At 31.7% G+C, this 18,086-nt stretch overlaps 1 protein-coding gene, 1 long non-coding RNA gene and 1 pseudogene across 3 annotated transcripts; 1 reads left to right on the forward strand and 2 right to left on the reverse strand.

The window, feature by feature from the left end:
- Positions 1–83: 83 nt before the first annotated feature.
- On the reverse strand, positions 84–7,104 carry LOC118063787 (uncharacterized). 2 transcript variants are annotated; one of them, XM_035077937.1, is made up of 2 exons: positions 6,984–7,104; positions 84–987 (listed from the first exon to the last, which is right to left on the reverse strand). In XM_035077937.1, the coding sequence occupies exon 2, from the start codon at positions 981–983 to the stop codon at positions 138–140; it is 846 nt and encodes a 281-aa protein (XP_034933828.1). In that variant the 5' UTR covers positions 984–987; positions 6,984–7,104; the 3' UTR covers positions 84–137. The 2 variants fall into 2 exon arrangements, with proteins under 2 accessions (XP_034933828.1, XP_034933829.1); XM_035077938.1 differs by lacking the exon at positions 6,984–7,104 and adding an exon at positions 4,700–4,823.
- A 1,171-nt stretch (positions 7,105–8,275) lies between these two features.
- Positions 8,276–8,749, reverse strand: LOC118063791 (uncharacterized; annotated as a pseudogene).
- Positions 8,750–16,883: 8,134 nt separating this feature from the next.
- Positions 16,884–17,845, forward strand: LOC118063789 (uncharacterized). Its single transcript, XR_004689972.1, has 4 exons — positions 16,884–16,931; positions 17,366–17,421; positions 17,576–17,702; positions 17,788–17,845. It is a non-coding gene; the product is annotated as an uncharacterized lncRNA (long non-coding RNA).
- Positions 17,846–18,086: the final 241 nt, after the last annotated feature.

The following is an 18,086-nucleotide window of genomic DNA, read 5'->3' on the forward strand; positions in this document are numbered from 1 at the left end:
ATCTTATACAGATCTCACTTTATAAAAAATGCAGATGTTTATTTTTGATATTCCTTTTAATGAAGGATAAAATAAAATATCAGTGAATTGTAAGCACTTTTAATTATACATTCTAAAAATAAAAAAAATATATTTTTTCACTTAGGTGTACCACAAAGACATGTACCAATCATAGTATTACAGTTTGAACAACTTTTTAGATGACTTATCAAGTGGTGAAAGGAAAAAGCGTTTCCAAATAATTGTATATAATATTGGTACGTTTTTAAAATGGCTGTTAGAAAGTACTCATAAGGAACGAGATCTTTCGAATTTGATAGTTGAGGTTCAGACAATGAAATATCAATAAGCATCCGATCGTATACATGACGAATATTGCTAATGTGAACGCTTTCTGATTGAGGAAATTTCAACGGATCTGAAGAGATCAGCGTTATTCCGACTGATGGAACGACACACCATGAAGAAGTTGTCGAATCTGCATCAGCATATCCATGGATACTGTCAAGATGTTGAATTGATACTGGTAATGACTCTCTACTAGATATCACGGAAGGAAGACTAATACATAGACCAATTTGCCTATTACACAGTAAACATTTTTTTAAATGATGAATTAAATATTGGTAGTGGAAAGATTTTCCACTTAATAAAATATGATACTGATCAATTTGTAGAATGGCATTTAAAAAATATTCATAAGGAATCACATCTCGTAAATTCAATGATTGAGGTTTAAATAAAGAAGTACGTATCAGCATTTGTTCGTATTCTAGACGAATATTTTTCATGTAAATATTCCCATGCTGCAAAAACTCTAAAAATTTCGAAGAAACTGGTATTAATGCAATCGATGAAGTAGAGTAAGAGGAAGTCGTCGAATCCGCCTCTGCATATTCATGAATGTGTAGTTTTGTTAGATGCGATGATTTCCTTCTGGACATCTTCGCTGAAATTTTCGATTTCTTCATAGAATTGTTCATATTTCTGTAAAGGAACAAAAATATTTTGTAAAAATAGGTCCGTAGATTCGAGCACTTCGGAGAAAGAACATTTCTAAATTTATGATGCGATGTTAGCGAGTGCATACTAATTTATTATATGACTTCAAAAATATAGATTATAGTGCATTAAGTCTAGACTATATAGAAGATACAGTTTTTTTTTCTTTTAACGGGAGTGATTAAAGCTCTTAATTGTTATCACGCTCTTCTTAATACAAAAACATGGACATTTATTCAGATAATGCAATGCACGGATTATATGAAATACCTAACGAGTTCGATAAATGACGCATTAAGAGAATATATTCGTATCTATATATATATACATATATATATATATACATATATATATATATATATATATATATATTTATCGTATCAACAACAGCTTTGACGAACGTCACAAAAATGCATGCCAAATATGAATGGCAAACACGATAATTATTGTTTATAAAGTGCAGTCTCTATAAAACTTCGTTAAGTGAATAACTAAATAAATATATAATATCGTTGGAGCCAAGTATTTAAATACAATGCCTCATTATATCCAATAAATTAAAATTGTCTTATCAAGATACACTAAATCCTATTTGATTTTCAATAGGATTTTAGTGAATTCAATAGAACTTCTGAGATAACAATTTTCCCTTTGAAAAGAGGTGATTCCTTTCTGATGCTCTAATAGGATTTGATAGCATTTAATGGAAATACTGTTGTCTCATAATTTCTCATAGAGTAATAGAACTAAACGTAATTTAATAGAATATTTAGATGTAAGGGATTCCTATTCAATATGTAAAAATCGTTTTCAATTTAATGATAATATTGAACGTTCTTTAATGGGAGTTTAATACTGTTGGAATTTCCTATTAAATTAAAAGTATACCTATTGAACGTTTCAGTAGAATCTTATTGTCACTTATTACATTTTAATTTGTTCTCAAGGTTTCTTGATTTTACGGATGTGTTGTTTAAATATATACCTGAAATAAAATGTCTTGGAAACTTTGTCCGAAAAAATCCCGTTTATGGTGAGATTCAATCCTGGTATCCTCAGGTCCACAGTCTAGTACAAATAAAAGAAAAAGAAAATGCAACGTGAAAATCATATCTTTATCCCGATGTTCCACGATAGATTTTTATATTATTTAAATAGAGATCATTGGAACAATTCCTGTAGAAAATCGATTTATCCAAAGAAAAATACGATTGGAAAAATATTGCCTTTGATCAATATTCTTCAATAGAACTAACTCCTATATATTCTATCGAAAAAAAGAAACTTTTATAAGACTTCAAGCATTTAAATAGGCCTAATTACTTTATGTTTCTACAACCGACACGGTGGCCCAATGGGTACAGCGTCAGCCTGACGCGCCATGGGTGGCGGGTTCGATTCCCGGCCGGGATAAAATCATTTATATGGTTTTTCTCGGGCCACCGTGAGTGTAAGGGTCTCTTCGGAGAGCCGATTGTATTGACACAGGTTTTCTCCAGTTTCCCTATGTCCTTGTGCAAATGCGATACAATAGTTAGGGCATAAGTCGGCTGCAGACGCAACCCGATAGACTATGTGTGTAATAGTTTATTGGGTAGGTAGGAAAGTGGTGAGCCTGCATAGGGGGGAGGGGGGATTTAGAGGGAGTGCGCGTAGGATCCCGATCGTAGGGATAAGGAGGAAGTATTGTAAAACACCTGGTAAAGCCAGGTATACAATTAAAATAAATGGTCTACTTTATGTTTCTACAGAATATAAATAAAATGAAATACGAATTACTATTTTTCGTGGCAATATTCTTTGAGAGAATTTTTTACAAGTATACATTGTGGACCGACACGGTGGTCTAGTGGGTACAGCTTTGGCCTGACGCGCCACGGAAAGTGGATTCGATTCTCGGTCAAGACAAAATCATCTAACCCTTGCTTCCTCCGTCCGAAGGACGGAAATTGATTACCTCGCCTACTAGGGCATAACTTTGGGAAATTATAACTCTACTCTCTTCGCGATAGCGTTTCCCGGGGCGCGTATACCTGCACCTTGAAACAGACACAGGGATACACGTAACAAGCCCGACGTCTTACGACATACCACTACGAGTCCGACCTCAATTGGCCAGTTGTACCTAGTCCTACATGTCATATTTTGACTTTGTAGCCCCAGGCACAGTGCTTGGAATTTAGCCTCTTGTAGCACCAACTTTATCCGCTTTGGTCGGCAGTCGCTGACGCGTCTCGCGCTCGGCGTGTTCAGAGTGCCCATATTCAGACTACCATATAGGGCCCCCGTGTTACGCGACATATCTTAAAGGACAGAAACATCTATGTAAACCCGGGGGCCACAAAATCATCTAATATGATTTTTCCTCTGACCACCGGGAGCAGGAGTCCTCTTCGGAGGGCCGGCTGTATTGACACAGATCTGCTGCAGTTTCCCTGTGCCATCCAATGGGCAAGCCATACAGTTGGGATAGGAGGTAGGGAAGGTAAGTTGGCTGCCGACGCAACCTTAGAATTACATTGTTAGTGGCTCCTTGGTAGGTAGAATTAGATCATAGAAGGGTAAATTGTAATGGCGTATACAATAAAATAAGATGTGTACTTTCCTTGAATAAATTTTACCTTTACATGTATTTACCCGAATCATATTCTTCGACCTCCGATAATTAGAGAAATTTGACTGTATTTACTATTCGTATGTGTATTTACTTCATATATCACGAAGGGTATTATTATTTTTATGAAAAATGCTTGCCATACCTTAATCATTAATTCGTTGTAAATAAATTAAGAAACAAAATACGACTTAGTGTTTTCTAATGACAATATTTCCCAACAGGACTTGATATTTTTGTACGCGGATATTTTCTTCATACTTAAATGTATTTTCTAAATCTCATAGGAGATCTATTCATCTCCTATTGGATGTTCGAGGAGTCAAACCTATTGTATAATGCGAAATCCTAATGAGGTTCAATAGACAATGAAAATTATTAGAATCATTGTAATCCCATTCAGTTGTGTTGATATGAAAGTTCTAAATTCTGTAAGTTTCACGATCACCATTTTTATACCTATTCGGATTTGTACAACCCTATGAGACGTTTTCCGGTTGGCAGAAATTTCTCAACTTTTTCTATTCAAATATGATGTTTTCTATTCAAATTCTGAAAAAACCTGTAGAAATTATCGTTTTTTAAAAGAAATGTTTAAGCAGAGAAATTAAAACAAATGAGTCTTTCTTTATTTATATTTATTGTAACACGAATAACTCAACGTGACTATTATAGTTATAAATAGAACGATAATTAATTGAATGATTCATGGAATTGATCGCCACGCCAAGTTTTTTATGTTGAAATAAATTGTTATAAAGAAAGACACATTTGATGTAATGTAATATTGTTTTATATACTGAAAATTTTGAAACGTAATGTTTATCACTTTTTTCACTTATTAAAATTTTTTTCATCTTATTATGAGGAGCATGTCTATGATTTTTGTAGAAAATTACATAATAATTAACGAAAAATAAATAAAATAGATAAATTCATTCATGGAAGGAAGGACATATCTTTTTACAAACAAAGACTAATCGTACACATCAACTCTTCATACCATACAAAATCCTTATTTTACCATCCAATTTCTTATAATATACACACAACACATCACTATACTACACCTTACCTACTTACCACTCTATTAGCCACCTGAACTGTATCGCATTTGCATGAATAGACGCAGGAAAACAGCAGGAAACTTGTGCCAATACAGCCGATCCTTCGAAACGGCCTTTCGTTCACTGTGGCCAGAGAAAAAACCACATGAATGATTTCGTCTCAGCTGGGAATCGAACTCGCTACCCATGGCGCACCAGGCTGACGCTGTGCTTACTAGGCCACCGTGTTCGTCGAAAAACAATACAATTTTATTACCAATATAATGAATCATTGTATTTAAATACTAGACTTCATTGATTTTAAGGAGTTTTATGGATGTGAGGGTCGCCTCACAAACCATTTATTTTCTAGCATTGAACAATGAAATCGTTGCTACATACACAGATATAGTACTTAGATGCTAGCTTAGTTCGCGCTCGACAACTAGGTGGTGATCGATTGTCGATAGTCCTTAGTGATTAAATGAATAAATTTGAATGTGTGAACACAGACAAATCAGCTTTGGCTCAACAGTCAATATCAGAGTGGTGAGTAGTTCACTATCTCATGTGGACTGTGGCAAACAAGGGGTCATTATCCCCTCTTGTTTCTTTTAGTCGCATGCGACATCCGTTGATTTATTTGATCTGATTGTTAAAGGCGCGTTAATTATTATTACAATTTCTTGCTCTGGAATCATCTGTTTTTATATGATTACCTGTACCAAAATATCGTTTATGTTGCATTGTTTACCGTCTATACTTAACCTACTATGTTAATTTAAGTATCCTTCGTTCAAATAATACCGATAATAATTTTTTTCTAATTTACCGGCCGTTCTTATATTATTACCGTTTAATTATGACCTATTTACCGTCTGATAAAAATTCCGCTTTAATTAAGATATCCGGTTTACCTATCGACATTTAAGCCGTTTCGGTGGTTGTTTTGAATCCTGTAAATAGAATAATTGCTCTTTTGTTAAAAGAAAGATTCATGACTATAAATCTAATACTTTTGTATCATTCCCTAGTGACGAATCTTGGACAACTGAGCCTAATAGTATAAAAGGAGACGAGAGTGCCATGTTTTGCAATTTAATCCTGTCTATTACAATAGTTAATAAAAATTCATTAGTAGTTAAATTGTCTGATAATTGAGTGTTCAATCCGTTAAAAATTTTTACCGTTTAACACTAGGAAAAACCGTTATATGAAGATCGTACCCTATGAACAATGGTTATCATCTCCGTCATTCATACTTGGCGCGCATTTTTGTGAAGTCTGTTAGGGCTGTTTTTGATATGATTTCACGATTTTTTGTATTACTAATAAAATATGTATTATTCCATTACTATCACATGGCATTTTAGACCAGTTATCACTATCTACAGGTATATATGGTAAAAGTATTTAATAGTATTAAGTGTGAGAATATATAATTATTAATTTGTAAAACAAAATAATTGTTATCTTTTACCGATCTAAAGATATCAATAATTATTCATTGAAGAACATAAATTAGACATCAAAAAAGATAAAACAATTTTTCTCCATTTATACTTTTGCGCCTTAACATTTATACATTATCTACTACCTTAATAAATTCATTCATCAACATCATAGCACTTATACCAACTACGAATCAAAAAACGTCTGCCCAAGAATAGAATAAATCTGTTTTCTGCCATTTCATGAACTGAGGAGCACGGCCTTTTTTTATTTTTGAAAATCAATAATTCTTAAGACATAATGACATACCTAATTTATTTCTGCGGCTATTTAATATATTTTTGAAAGGTTTTTATATCATATCGTTGTTTATTACGGAAGAAATTAGAAATTCTTAGAAGCATAACTTCAATGGTGCTGATTTGAGCAGAATGCAGACACGGAAGTGCATTGTCACCGCCATTCATACTTGGCGCTCGAGACATTATTCAAATAAACGTGTCTCTTTGTATATATTCGTGCAGTAAATATGCTTTGAAAAAAGATAAAAGTTGACAATCTGTTAAACATTAACCAGTTTCATTTATTAGGTTATTTTTAGTAACGGTAAATACAGAAAACAAATATTATGAGAAGTTCTATTCAATCTGTAATGTTAGTTTTTTATCTCAAAAAATGATCCTTAATGAATATCAAGTTGTTTTATACATTTGACGTAAGTGCAGTCTCCGATTAAATGTGACGTTTACTGTCACTAAAAACAACCTTATGAGCAAAATCGGCTAATGTTGAATCACACACTTTCCTTGAATCAATGACATTTATTTAAAACCATCACCAATGAAGCTGCAGATGGAGAATATACTCACATCGTCTGTTTGACACTATATTCCAAGAAAGTCGCGCCTATATTTATTTTAATAATTTTTTTCAGTATCACAAATGTATAAAAGATCACTCAAACACTATATGACATTTAAATCCGGTTGATCGGGTACAAACATTACAGTAAATAAAGATAAAACGTTATTTATAAACTCAAATTTTCGAATCCGAATCGTCGCGGAATATACTTTTCTCACACATAACACTATTATATTCCTGTACGTACCGAATTACTTTATTTAAATATAATAATTCACCGTTCGAATTTTTTCTTTGTTTCCCGTCACATCTAGTTTGTGTGGAAACAAGAGAGCAAATGTTGGAGCAGTCGCTAGTTCTGGCGACTAAAATAAAATGCAACAGTTCACACCGTAAACAAGGTCATTGTCGAGGCGACGAATAATCTAGTTTCGTATCAATGCTACTTATGTACACTTACATTTTTAAAGATAAGAGTAGCGTGCACGTATAATTCATTATCAAATGAATCATAACATAAAATAATGAGTTTATACAATTAAATAATTTGTAAAAAATTTTTTTATCTCATAAATACTCAGCTATTTTCTAGTGAGATACTCAACTATTTCCTATTATATATAAAAACAAAATCTATGTGGCTTTATTGTGCTCGAAAAATATCTTTTATTGAAAATCGTTTGCACCACGGGACCTAATTACTATTATAGCTCGAGCGAGACGCGGTCACTCACGTTTCACCCATATGCACTCGCTTTCATAAAACAGCTACAAGACAATAATAGCCCACCTAGGTCTCTTAGTACATAATCTAGTATCAATAAGTTTCAACTCTACATTACTGATCACTACCTTGACCTCGATTTGTGATAAATCGTTAATACATCTCTTTAAAGATATTCGTTTGATACTTTAACGAAAATATCTTATTACAATTGACATTATCAAAAGTTCAGTAACGCAAGGTGAGGTAAAGTGGGAAACCAAGAAAAAATGTCTTAAATGTTTTCTCTACAGCCATAATAATCCAGCCATTAGGCATAACCTGTAGTATATAATCAATCGTATGTACCTCGGAACTTAAGCAGGCTATTATTGCCTTGGACAGCTGAAGTTTACACATACCATCATTTCTTATTCTTAATCAATTAAATAATATTCTACGAAGACCTAGAATTAACAACATAACAGCAATTCCAATAGCAAACTCTAGATGTCCGTGTATTGTAGACTCTAAGTTTAAGAAATTTTAACTTCTAATATTTCATTAATAATAATATAATTCTTACCTTTTTCATCACAGATACATGGCCCAATAAATATCGCTTTCTGGGAATTTAATATTCCTACATAAAACCTTCAAGGAAGTTTGCAAATAATGTTTTTGTTTTTTAAGAACGCTCATCTTGTTTAGTATTTCTATGTTATCAGGGCAATGCGTAAGCTGTAGTTCTAGTTTTTCTATTTCAAAAACTACTTTTTTAATTTCACTCACCAAAAAATTTTGTTCTCTTAAACACAAATTATTATGATTCATACCTAATTATTTATTATGGAAAACTTTCAGATACGAACGATAGCAAAATATTATGAAGACTAAAACTGAAACCAGCTGGCCTTTCTTTTATACCCACACGCCAGACATATCGATCTAGTCAGTATAGACACCACGGTTACTGTTAAGTGCTATGCCGAATAACCTAAGGTTCATTTTATCTTATCAAACTTCTGAAAATTTTAGATTAAGCATTGTTTTTTTGCTGTCTTTCATTATTTATACAATTCAAATCTGAAAATTCAGTCGGAAGATAGGGTGCTTTTATGAAGGAGGATGCTCGAGCTAACAAGATCCATTTATTTTTTAACGTGGAATTTGCTGTGATCATAACAAAGAAAAAATTTATGTGAAATCTGGAAAGTTTGGGCAAAATGTCGAGTTAGCAAGGTAGCTGTTAAAATAGGGATATTTTGAGTTAGTGACAAAGTTACTAACTTTATATATTCCTATTATGCGAAGTTACTGACTATGTGACATAAATGAAAGCAGACTTTCTTTGTAACAATTAAATCGTTAAGGACGCAGAAAGTTACATATCAAAATACATAGAAGCTTGACTTTCAATCTTTGGAAGATTGAGGGAAATTTTTCTTTTTTAACTCATCTATAGTACTGTACTATGTAGATTTCTGGTGTCTGTCTGTCTGTTCATGGTAATCTCCAAAACGGCTCATCCAATTGTGACCAAATTTTGCAGATATGTACAAGGTGTTGCCGGGAAAGTTATGGATTTTTTTTGTCTACAAAAATTATTTACAATGATTGGATTTGTTATAAACAATTGAGATTGGGTTCTATGCAAGATATTTGAGTTTTTTAATTATTCGTTATTATCGTTCAACAATCAATTCTTACCTTTTTCAATCATTAAAAAATCATTCTACTTCTGATACTTTAAATAATAATTTTATTTTGTTACAATTAATAGATTATTATATACTTTTTTTTATTAGTTAGATGTTATAATATACTTATCTAGCGTTAAATATTAGTTATTAATGTACAAAATCGTTTCCCTTCATTAATAGAAAATTATGAGCGCAAAAGAGAGGACACTTTAGGGAGTTTAACGTAAAAGAAAGTAATAAATAAAGTGGCTAATCCGTAACTTCGTTAATAATCAATGTAAAATTTTTATTCTACACTTCATCAAAAGCTTATCATCATTAGTGTTGACCTACTAAATAAGAGAGCATGATATGCAGTAGCTACAGAGATATTTACATGTAAGGTTCATTAGTGACGTCATTTCATAAAGTAGTCGGTGGCCTCAGTACACATAGAAGAAAGAGCGCGCTAGTATAAACAGGAGAGACGGAAAATGGGTGCTTGGCGCCAAGTATCTACCGCAATTTTAGATAATTTGAAGGATATCTCACAAAATCAGTTATTATTTATCAAAAATATTAAACGTGCTAGTCTGAATAGTGTACATACATAGTTATAGTCTGTATGTATTAAGTCTAGACCACGCTTACGCTGCTAGGTGGCTACGGCCAGGTAATTTTGCGCACGTGGTGAACGTCAAAATAACAAAAAAATTTGATTCTGTATGTATAGGAAAATCGGCTTATCGCTCTAATCACAAATCGAGTTGGTAGTTCATCTTTTTGTGCATTTCTTTTGCGTTACCCGTCTGTACGTACAGACGGGTACCCCATACGTTTGGAGTGACTAAATAGTTCACCCTCACGCACTGCTCGAGTTAAATGAGGAGTTCACTACCCCGAGCAACTAGAAGGAGGCAAGGGGAACCTACACTACGCGACATAAATGCTGTCTGAAATTGGTATAAGAGAGTATAGGAAATCGGATGTATAACCTTCAAGAAATTGGACAGCATTTATGTTGCGTAGTGTACCTCCTTGTCACTATCTATTGCAAGTGCAATCTGTGTGTGTAAAAATCTGCGTTTTTTTTATTTCAAAATACTGTTTCTCATGTAAAATTTATTTAAAACCTTTCATTATTATTATTGATAAAAAGTACTTAACTTGTTCAGTTGTATTTTGTTATTTTGTTGTACTTACTCGAATTTCTTTTATTCATTTAACTGATTAGCATACTTTCATTGAGACAGTAAAATGTAGCTTGTTCAAATTTCTATTCTATTACAGATAACATAAGGATCATTTTTCATTTATAACTTAAATAATTACTTGTAATAGATAAAATCAAAATCTCTCTTCGTTCATTATTTATACATACAAATTTATTACTATTTTTTTCATATATTCGGAATTGACTTCTGAAACCATTAGACACAGTTCAATGAACACAATAATAAACACATTTTAACTCTTAGCATAAATTACTTTCCAATAGAATAATATTTAAACAAGTTTCGGTTTAACTAGAACAGCTTACCTATTATCATTCTTGTATGAATCAAGAAAGTTTCCAATTAATTATAAATTGCCTGTCTTTTATTTCCAATTCACGTTATTCTCAACACAAACTACAAAATTACTACTTAATACTTCTTTTGATCAATTTATTGCAATTCGATGTTATCATGCCTTTTACGCGGACGAAATCGCGGGTAAGCAGCTAGTTTATATTGTAAACTTGATACTATCTACTATGTAAATTGTATTCAAGTCGGTTGACACATGACGTTCTAAACTACGCCAAAAGTGTCCGTTTTTTAAGGTCTTTCATAAATTGAATCGTGATTTCTAAACATGCATACAAGTATCTTTGTTGTCTAGCACATTTTTTATTTGATCTTTTAAATTCAAAATGAAATTACCACCATTCGTTTTTACGTATTAAATAATGTATCAAATCATGGGTGAAGGTGCTGCACATATAAGACGCAGTTTTGTAAACATATTCAAATTTATTTATTTTATATTTATATGTTTACTTAGTTTAAAAGTATCAGATATGAATGCAATAAGACTGTTATCAGGTTCATAATTACCGTTATCACGTACCATAAGGCTATATATCTTAATTTCATTTCGTATTTCGATTGTAATTATTATTTCATTACTGCCTGAACAATTGGCATACTATCATATGAATACATACAGTAGAGAGTAGAGACTAGAGACCCGCACTTAGTCTCTAGTACTTAATCTAAAAATAGATTTCTGAATTTATTGACGATTAATTTCAGGTCGTAAGAGGGACGGCGGAGGTTGAGCAAAATATAATGAAACAATAAGTTGGAAAAGGATTAAAAATTAATAAAAAGATTTATCAAATCAATCAGTAAATTAATTCGACAGAAATCCCGTCCGGTTAACTCAAGTCTCAGTCAAAAACTGAAACATGAGCAAATCGGTCAAGCGTTACTAACAACAAATCCAGTTGTTTATCAATTAACAGATAGATAGAGACATATATTTATTTTACAATGTATAAAATATTTATATTATGATCTATCTGATACACTACGTGACATAAACGGTGTATCAATTTGGTATAGGAGAGTATAGAAAATTGCATATGTAACCTCACAAAAAAAAAACCAACACAATCGGACACTATTTATGTTGCATAGTGTAATACTTTTAAAAATCTTTTCAATTATGTAGTAAAAAGGATAAAAACAAATCGCGCAGTATGTTATTTTTACATTATGGAAATATAAATAGACATTACTAGACTGGTTCATCAAAATTGTATATGTCGTGTTTTCAATACTGTTTTCCTTTTTCAGACGAAAAATTATGTCTATTGTATTCGAATGTTCCTCAAAATATATAATGGATTATCAAGAATATATTGTTGTTGCATTTGAACAATTGTATAACATTTCTTTATAATTATATATGATATCATGCATAGTTCATAAGTGTGCACCATAATAAAATCAGATAGGAATATACACAAAAAGAAAAGGCACAGTTCAAAAATAAACTAATCAAATCTCATTTATATTTCTACAGAACTAGAAAAAACAGTTTATTCCTTTTGTGCAATTACTTATTTATTCAATATTTTTATATGTACATAAGTTACTAACGACCTGTGAATTGATGAAAAGGTAGAATGAAATAAGAATAGCATTAGCGCAGACTAAGTAAATTTGAATGTTTTAATACTGAAGACGCCTAAATTCATATTATAATCAATCAATTACCATACACTTATTTTTAACTTTAGTGAGTTCAAAAAAATGATAATCAAGGAGTTTGTAATATTTAAGAACTCTACAAAATTTCGAAAATCATAACTAACAACCCTCAGTTTCAAAAAAATTCTTTTAGTATCATATTTTAACATTAAATAGCTTTTCCAAAGTATGTACGCTTATTTTTATCAATTCAATCTAAACTGTCCTATAAAAAAATTTATAATATTCAAAAAATGAATAGCCATAGGCGAAAAAGGACAAAATGTTTTCCGTCACTAAACCCATTAGAAAAAAATATAAAAGAAAGCAACTAAACTGTTGTATTTTTTTGTTTTTTTTTATTATCAATATATGGGGTAACTGAGGATAAAATAAAAATAATGATAATAAAAAAAAAACTATTTGCAAGTTAACTTCAATCAACTTTATTAAAAAAATAGAGTCGATTGAAACTAACTTAAAATGAAACTAACTTTAAAACTAACAAAACGCTTAAAATTTCTAATTACGATTAAAAAAAAAATACATTTATTTAGGAATATTCAGCATAAAATTTCCTTTATTATTTCCTGCAGCTAGTGATTTGTATTTTATATCTTGTGATAAAAATATGTAATTCGAAATGTTCTCAAATTTCTATAGGAAATCTTTTGAGGAATATACCTTTTTACTGCAAAAACGATTTGTTCATTAAGTTGCACGAATTTACCAAATAAAGATTAAAAGGAAATTATCGAAACGTGACAGAATTTGGTTTTGAATACGAAGAGATGAAATGCTCACTTCTTCCGTATCGTCAGCTAAGACTTAAAAAAGAATGACATAGGGTGGTAAAATGTTTATTCATCCCAAATCGTGACGATAAGGTAAAACGTTCACTTTACTCTTCGGACAGGCACAGTACCTTTCGCTTTACCAATCTTCAAATTCATTTACCTTTTAGTTATTTAGGACTTGGGAAAATTGGTCACCATCGAGTGGCGCAACGCGAACTAAGCGAGTATACACGGATTATTACAATATATGTCCAACAGCTATCGGACGATCTGACAAAATAGCAGAATATAAATGAGCGAAAATTTTATCAACTTCCAAGAAAACAATTATTTGAATAGTTTCGATTCTACGAATCCCATATTTCGACATATCTCGACGTTTCGAGGTCCCCAGAATCGAATATAGTAATTTTTTAGGTGGGCGTACGTGTGTGTGTGTATGTACGTATGTTCGTATATTCGAATGTGCGTTCAGAATTATTTATTGTCTCGATTATCTGGAGAACAAAAAATAATATTGACGTGGAACCAATTGCATTTGACAGGTAATACGCAATTCAGAACTGATTATATTTTCAGCAAAATTGATCCTGTCATTCATTATATAGAATCAGAGAATTAAAAAAAAAGGTATACTAACTAAATCTTATCATTCTTTCCACTGGGATGTTAGTTGTGTGGACTTTCCAAGTCATACTCAGACCACGACAAAGCACTGATATTCATCTTAATTTCGCATTTGTACTTTAAGAGAATTTATTCTTTATTTTCATGTAAAATCTAACAAGTTTCAAGAATTTACTATTTTTTCGTGATTAATGTAATCAATTTTATATATTTTCTACACAATAAAGTATCAAAAATATTGTTTCTTAATTCAAATAATATAATATTATTCAAATAGAAATTCCATTAAAAAAATCCCCAACTCGCAATATCGTCTACGTAATATGGCCAGAATAGTCCAGTCAAATGAGTGAAATGGGATAATTTTGGTTTGCTATGGCCAAAGTCATGATTTATAGATGACTAGATCGGAAATTTTGCAAGGAATACGATGGTGTAGGTCAAAAATGTTTGGCACGCATAGGGGCGGGGGGTAAATCGCGAAAAACCGCCCCCCATCGCGAATTTCTGGATTTCTATCATAAATATGAAAAAATGTTTTCAATACGAGTTGTTCAAAATGTAATTTTAATAAAAAAAAAGGACAAATCACTCTTTTTCATATTTATGATAGATAAAAAGTTATTCGCAACTGAAGCTTCATAATTGACAAAAGCTTCAGTCGCGTCTAAGAAATTAAAAAAAAATAATTAACGCTACAAATATCACTTTGTGGCGATTTCTTTCAAAACATGAAATATGAAACTATATTCTCAGAGAAAAAGAACATTTTTTGTTAAAATGCACCGATCAGTCCAATTTTTTGCTCGAAATGTACAGAATCAAAAACTGAACAATTTACCTATACAAAATTCTGGTTTATCTGTCACCTGTCAAAAGTTAGACAGGTTTTAATATTTGGGGGCCCAAGCGCGCTTTTCTTATTCTGACGCTATTGGGTGCAACAGAGAACAATAGAAATCGCTCTATTTTACTTGCACTCACACAAAACTCCTGCGCACGCGCCGAGTATTGTAAAGCATGAGTGCGAGTGAAATGCACACTCCATCCGTAACTGTGACAAAGTACTGTACGGTGGCGATTGTTTTTAAAACATGACACACAATTACCTCAATCAATCTGAAAATGGACATACATGTTCTTGACATATCTGAGAAAATGTATGCTAGTTCTTGCATGTTCGTGATGACCAGAAGTCATTGATTTAAATTTAAAAAAAATAAAAACATGGTGTATTTTATTGGAGAGAAAAATTTATATCTCTCACACATCTGAAAATGGACATCCATGTTTTTATTTTTTTTAATTTAGATGAATGACTTCCGGTCATCACGAACGTGCGAAAATTGGCATACATGTTCCTAGAGATGCATAGAACATGTATGTACAGTTTTAGCTTGATTAAGGTAAATATTGAGGATAATGTGAGATCGGCAAAATAAATTCTCGCGCTGGTAGAATTTCGAGCTCGGAAATACTTTTTAACTACCCAGAATGAGCCTAAAACATCCCTCTTTACTCACCGTACAGTACTTTGTCACAGTTACGGATGGAGTGTGCATTTCACTCGCACTCATGCTTTACAATACTCGGCGCGTGCGCAGGAGTTTTGTGTGAGTGCAAGTAAAATAGAGCGATTTCTATTGTTCTCTGTTGCACCCAATAGCGTCAGAATAAGAAAAGCGCGCTTGGGCCCCCAAATATTAAAACCTGTCTAACTTTTGACAGGTGACAGATAAACCAGAATTTTGTATAGGTAAATTGTTCAGTTTTTGATTCTGTACATTTCGAGCAAAAAATTGGACTGATCGGTGCATTTTAACAAAAAATGTTCTTTTTCTCTGAGAATATAGTTTCATATTTCATGTTTTGAAAGAAATCGCCACAAAGTGATATTTGTAGCGTTAATTATTTTTTTTTAATTTCTTAGACGCGACTGAAGCTTTTGTCAATTATGAAGCTTCAGTTGCGAATAACTTTTTATCTATCATAAATATGAAAAAGAGTGATTTGTCCTTTTTTTTTATTAAAATTACATTTTGAACAACTCGTATTGAAAACATTTTTTCATATTTATGATAGAAATCCAGAAATTCGCGATGGGGGGCGGTTTTTCGCGATTTACCCCCCGCCCCTATGCGTGCCAAACATTTTTGACCTACACCATCGTATTCCTTGCAAAATTTCCGATCTAGTCATCTATAAATCATGACTTTGGCCATAGCAAACCAAAATTATCCCATTTCACTCATTTGACTGGACTAAAAAAAACAATAGATTTATTCGAAGAAATTTCTCGATCGCCTGAAAAATACGATTATCACTATGTTAGGTCTCCACTTTTTGCCCTCTCTCTCTCTGTCTCTGTCATTATGCGCTTGACGGCAGACACTCTTATACACAAATGTCTTCCTTTACCTCACCCTGCAATTCTATGTTTTTTATTTACCCAATAATTATATAATCTATGGACAAATTATGCATACATTTGTCATATAATTCATATTTGAGCTTTCATTTGCAGTATCATTAATTACTTTCTATGCATTTATTAAAAAGATATTGAGTTCTAAAGATTTAAAGTTGTACCTTTTCTAAAAAATATTTCCATCATGGACAAAAGTTGAACATTTCAGGTTTTTTTCAAGTTTGTAATGCTGTTTGAACTGCAAATTATCATACATAGTCTATGTATATTCATTATCGAGCTCTTAATATTCATGACAATGATAAACAAGTAGAATATGTGTTAAATCTATAATGTTCCATTGTTATTGATTATCCACATTCGTAAATTATCTATCAAGAGACACGTTTATTTTAGTAGTGTCTCGAGCGCCAAGTATGAATAGCGGTAACGAAGGCACTACCGTGTCTCTATTCCGCTCAAATTAGCACTTTTGAGGTTATGCTCCTTTAAATTTCTAATTTCTCTGCAATAATGACATAAACTTTATTAAAAAATCTTTGAAAACCCCATTGATTAGCTACGACAATAAATTGCAATTGCTATTGTGCCCTGAAAATCATTTATTTGCAAAAATAAAAATTGGCCACGCCCCTTGTACCGCATTTTAAGTAAAAAGAATCTTTTTCCTTAAAAGTACGACTTTTTTTTGTAAAGTTGGTACTACCATGAAGTTGCTACATGACTATGGAAAATATTATGTTGGTAAAAAACGAAAGAATTACTGAGGCGCCAAATTATGAATGTAAATTTTTTTTGGTACAAAAAATTAATAAAAAGTAATAAAGTTTTGGGGAGTGTATCCATCGGGGAATATACCGTGTACCTATTACGTAAATAAAACAACCATCTTTCAATAAATGTTCTTTTAGCGCTGGTGAGCGTGTTGAATGCTCCTTTCTGTCAAACGTACCTATACATAAATCAAGTAAGTACGGTAGTTGATAGTAGCGGTAAATTAATCATAAATTGTCAGACGAAGATATTTTATTTATCTGTCAATAGTTGTGACTGTACAGAGATATTAAAAATCGGTGTGTGATTGATTTTCTGAATACTTTTTAATAAAATTCAATTTACAGGTCATCGAAACAAGAACACAAAATTTACTAAAAGATGAACAAACGAAACAAAAAATTAAAATAGATGTTTCTACAAAGAAAAAAAAAAGAGGTAGTGTGGGAAAAATCTCAAGCTGCGGAACAAAATGTAAGGGTTATTTTATTGCAATAACAATGAAGTAAAGTACAACCAAATGAACATTGTCATTTTATAGTTCAATGTCTTGTTCCAGATATTACACATCAAAAAGAAAAAAAGAAGAAGAAGAGAAGTTGGAAAAGAAAAGAAAAGGGTTCGACAAATTATTAAAAATATTAGGAGAAAATTAAATAGATTTAAAATCATGTTTTCATGTTTTTTTGAATTTTTCATAATTTTGAGATACAGATAAATTAAAATATATACTTTCTTTGGTAAATAAATAAAAAATATAAAAAAAATAATCAATGAATATTCTACTAATCATAATGAATATACTTTATATCCAATAAATACATGTACTAGAGGATCATTGAATAAATAAACACAATG

This window comes from Chelonus insularis, unplaced genomic scaffold (assembly GCF_013357705.1).
Source record: "Chelonus insularis isolate UGA/USDA-ARS -01 unplaced genomic scaffold, ASM1335770v1 contig_147_pilon, whole genome shotgun sequence".
Lineage (NCBI taxonomy): Eukaryota > Metazoa > Arthropoda > Insecta > Hymenoptera > Braconidae > Chelonus > Chelonus insularis.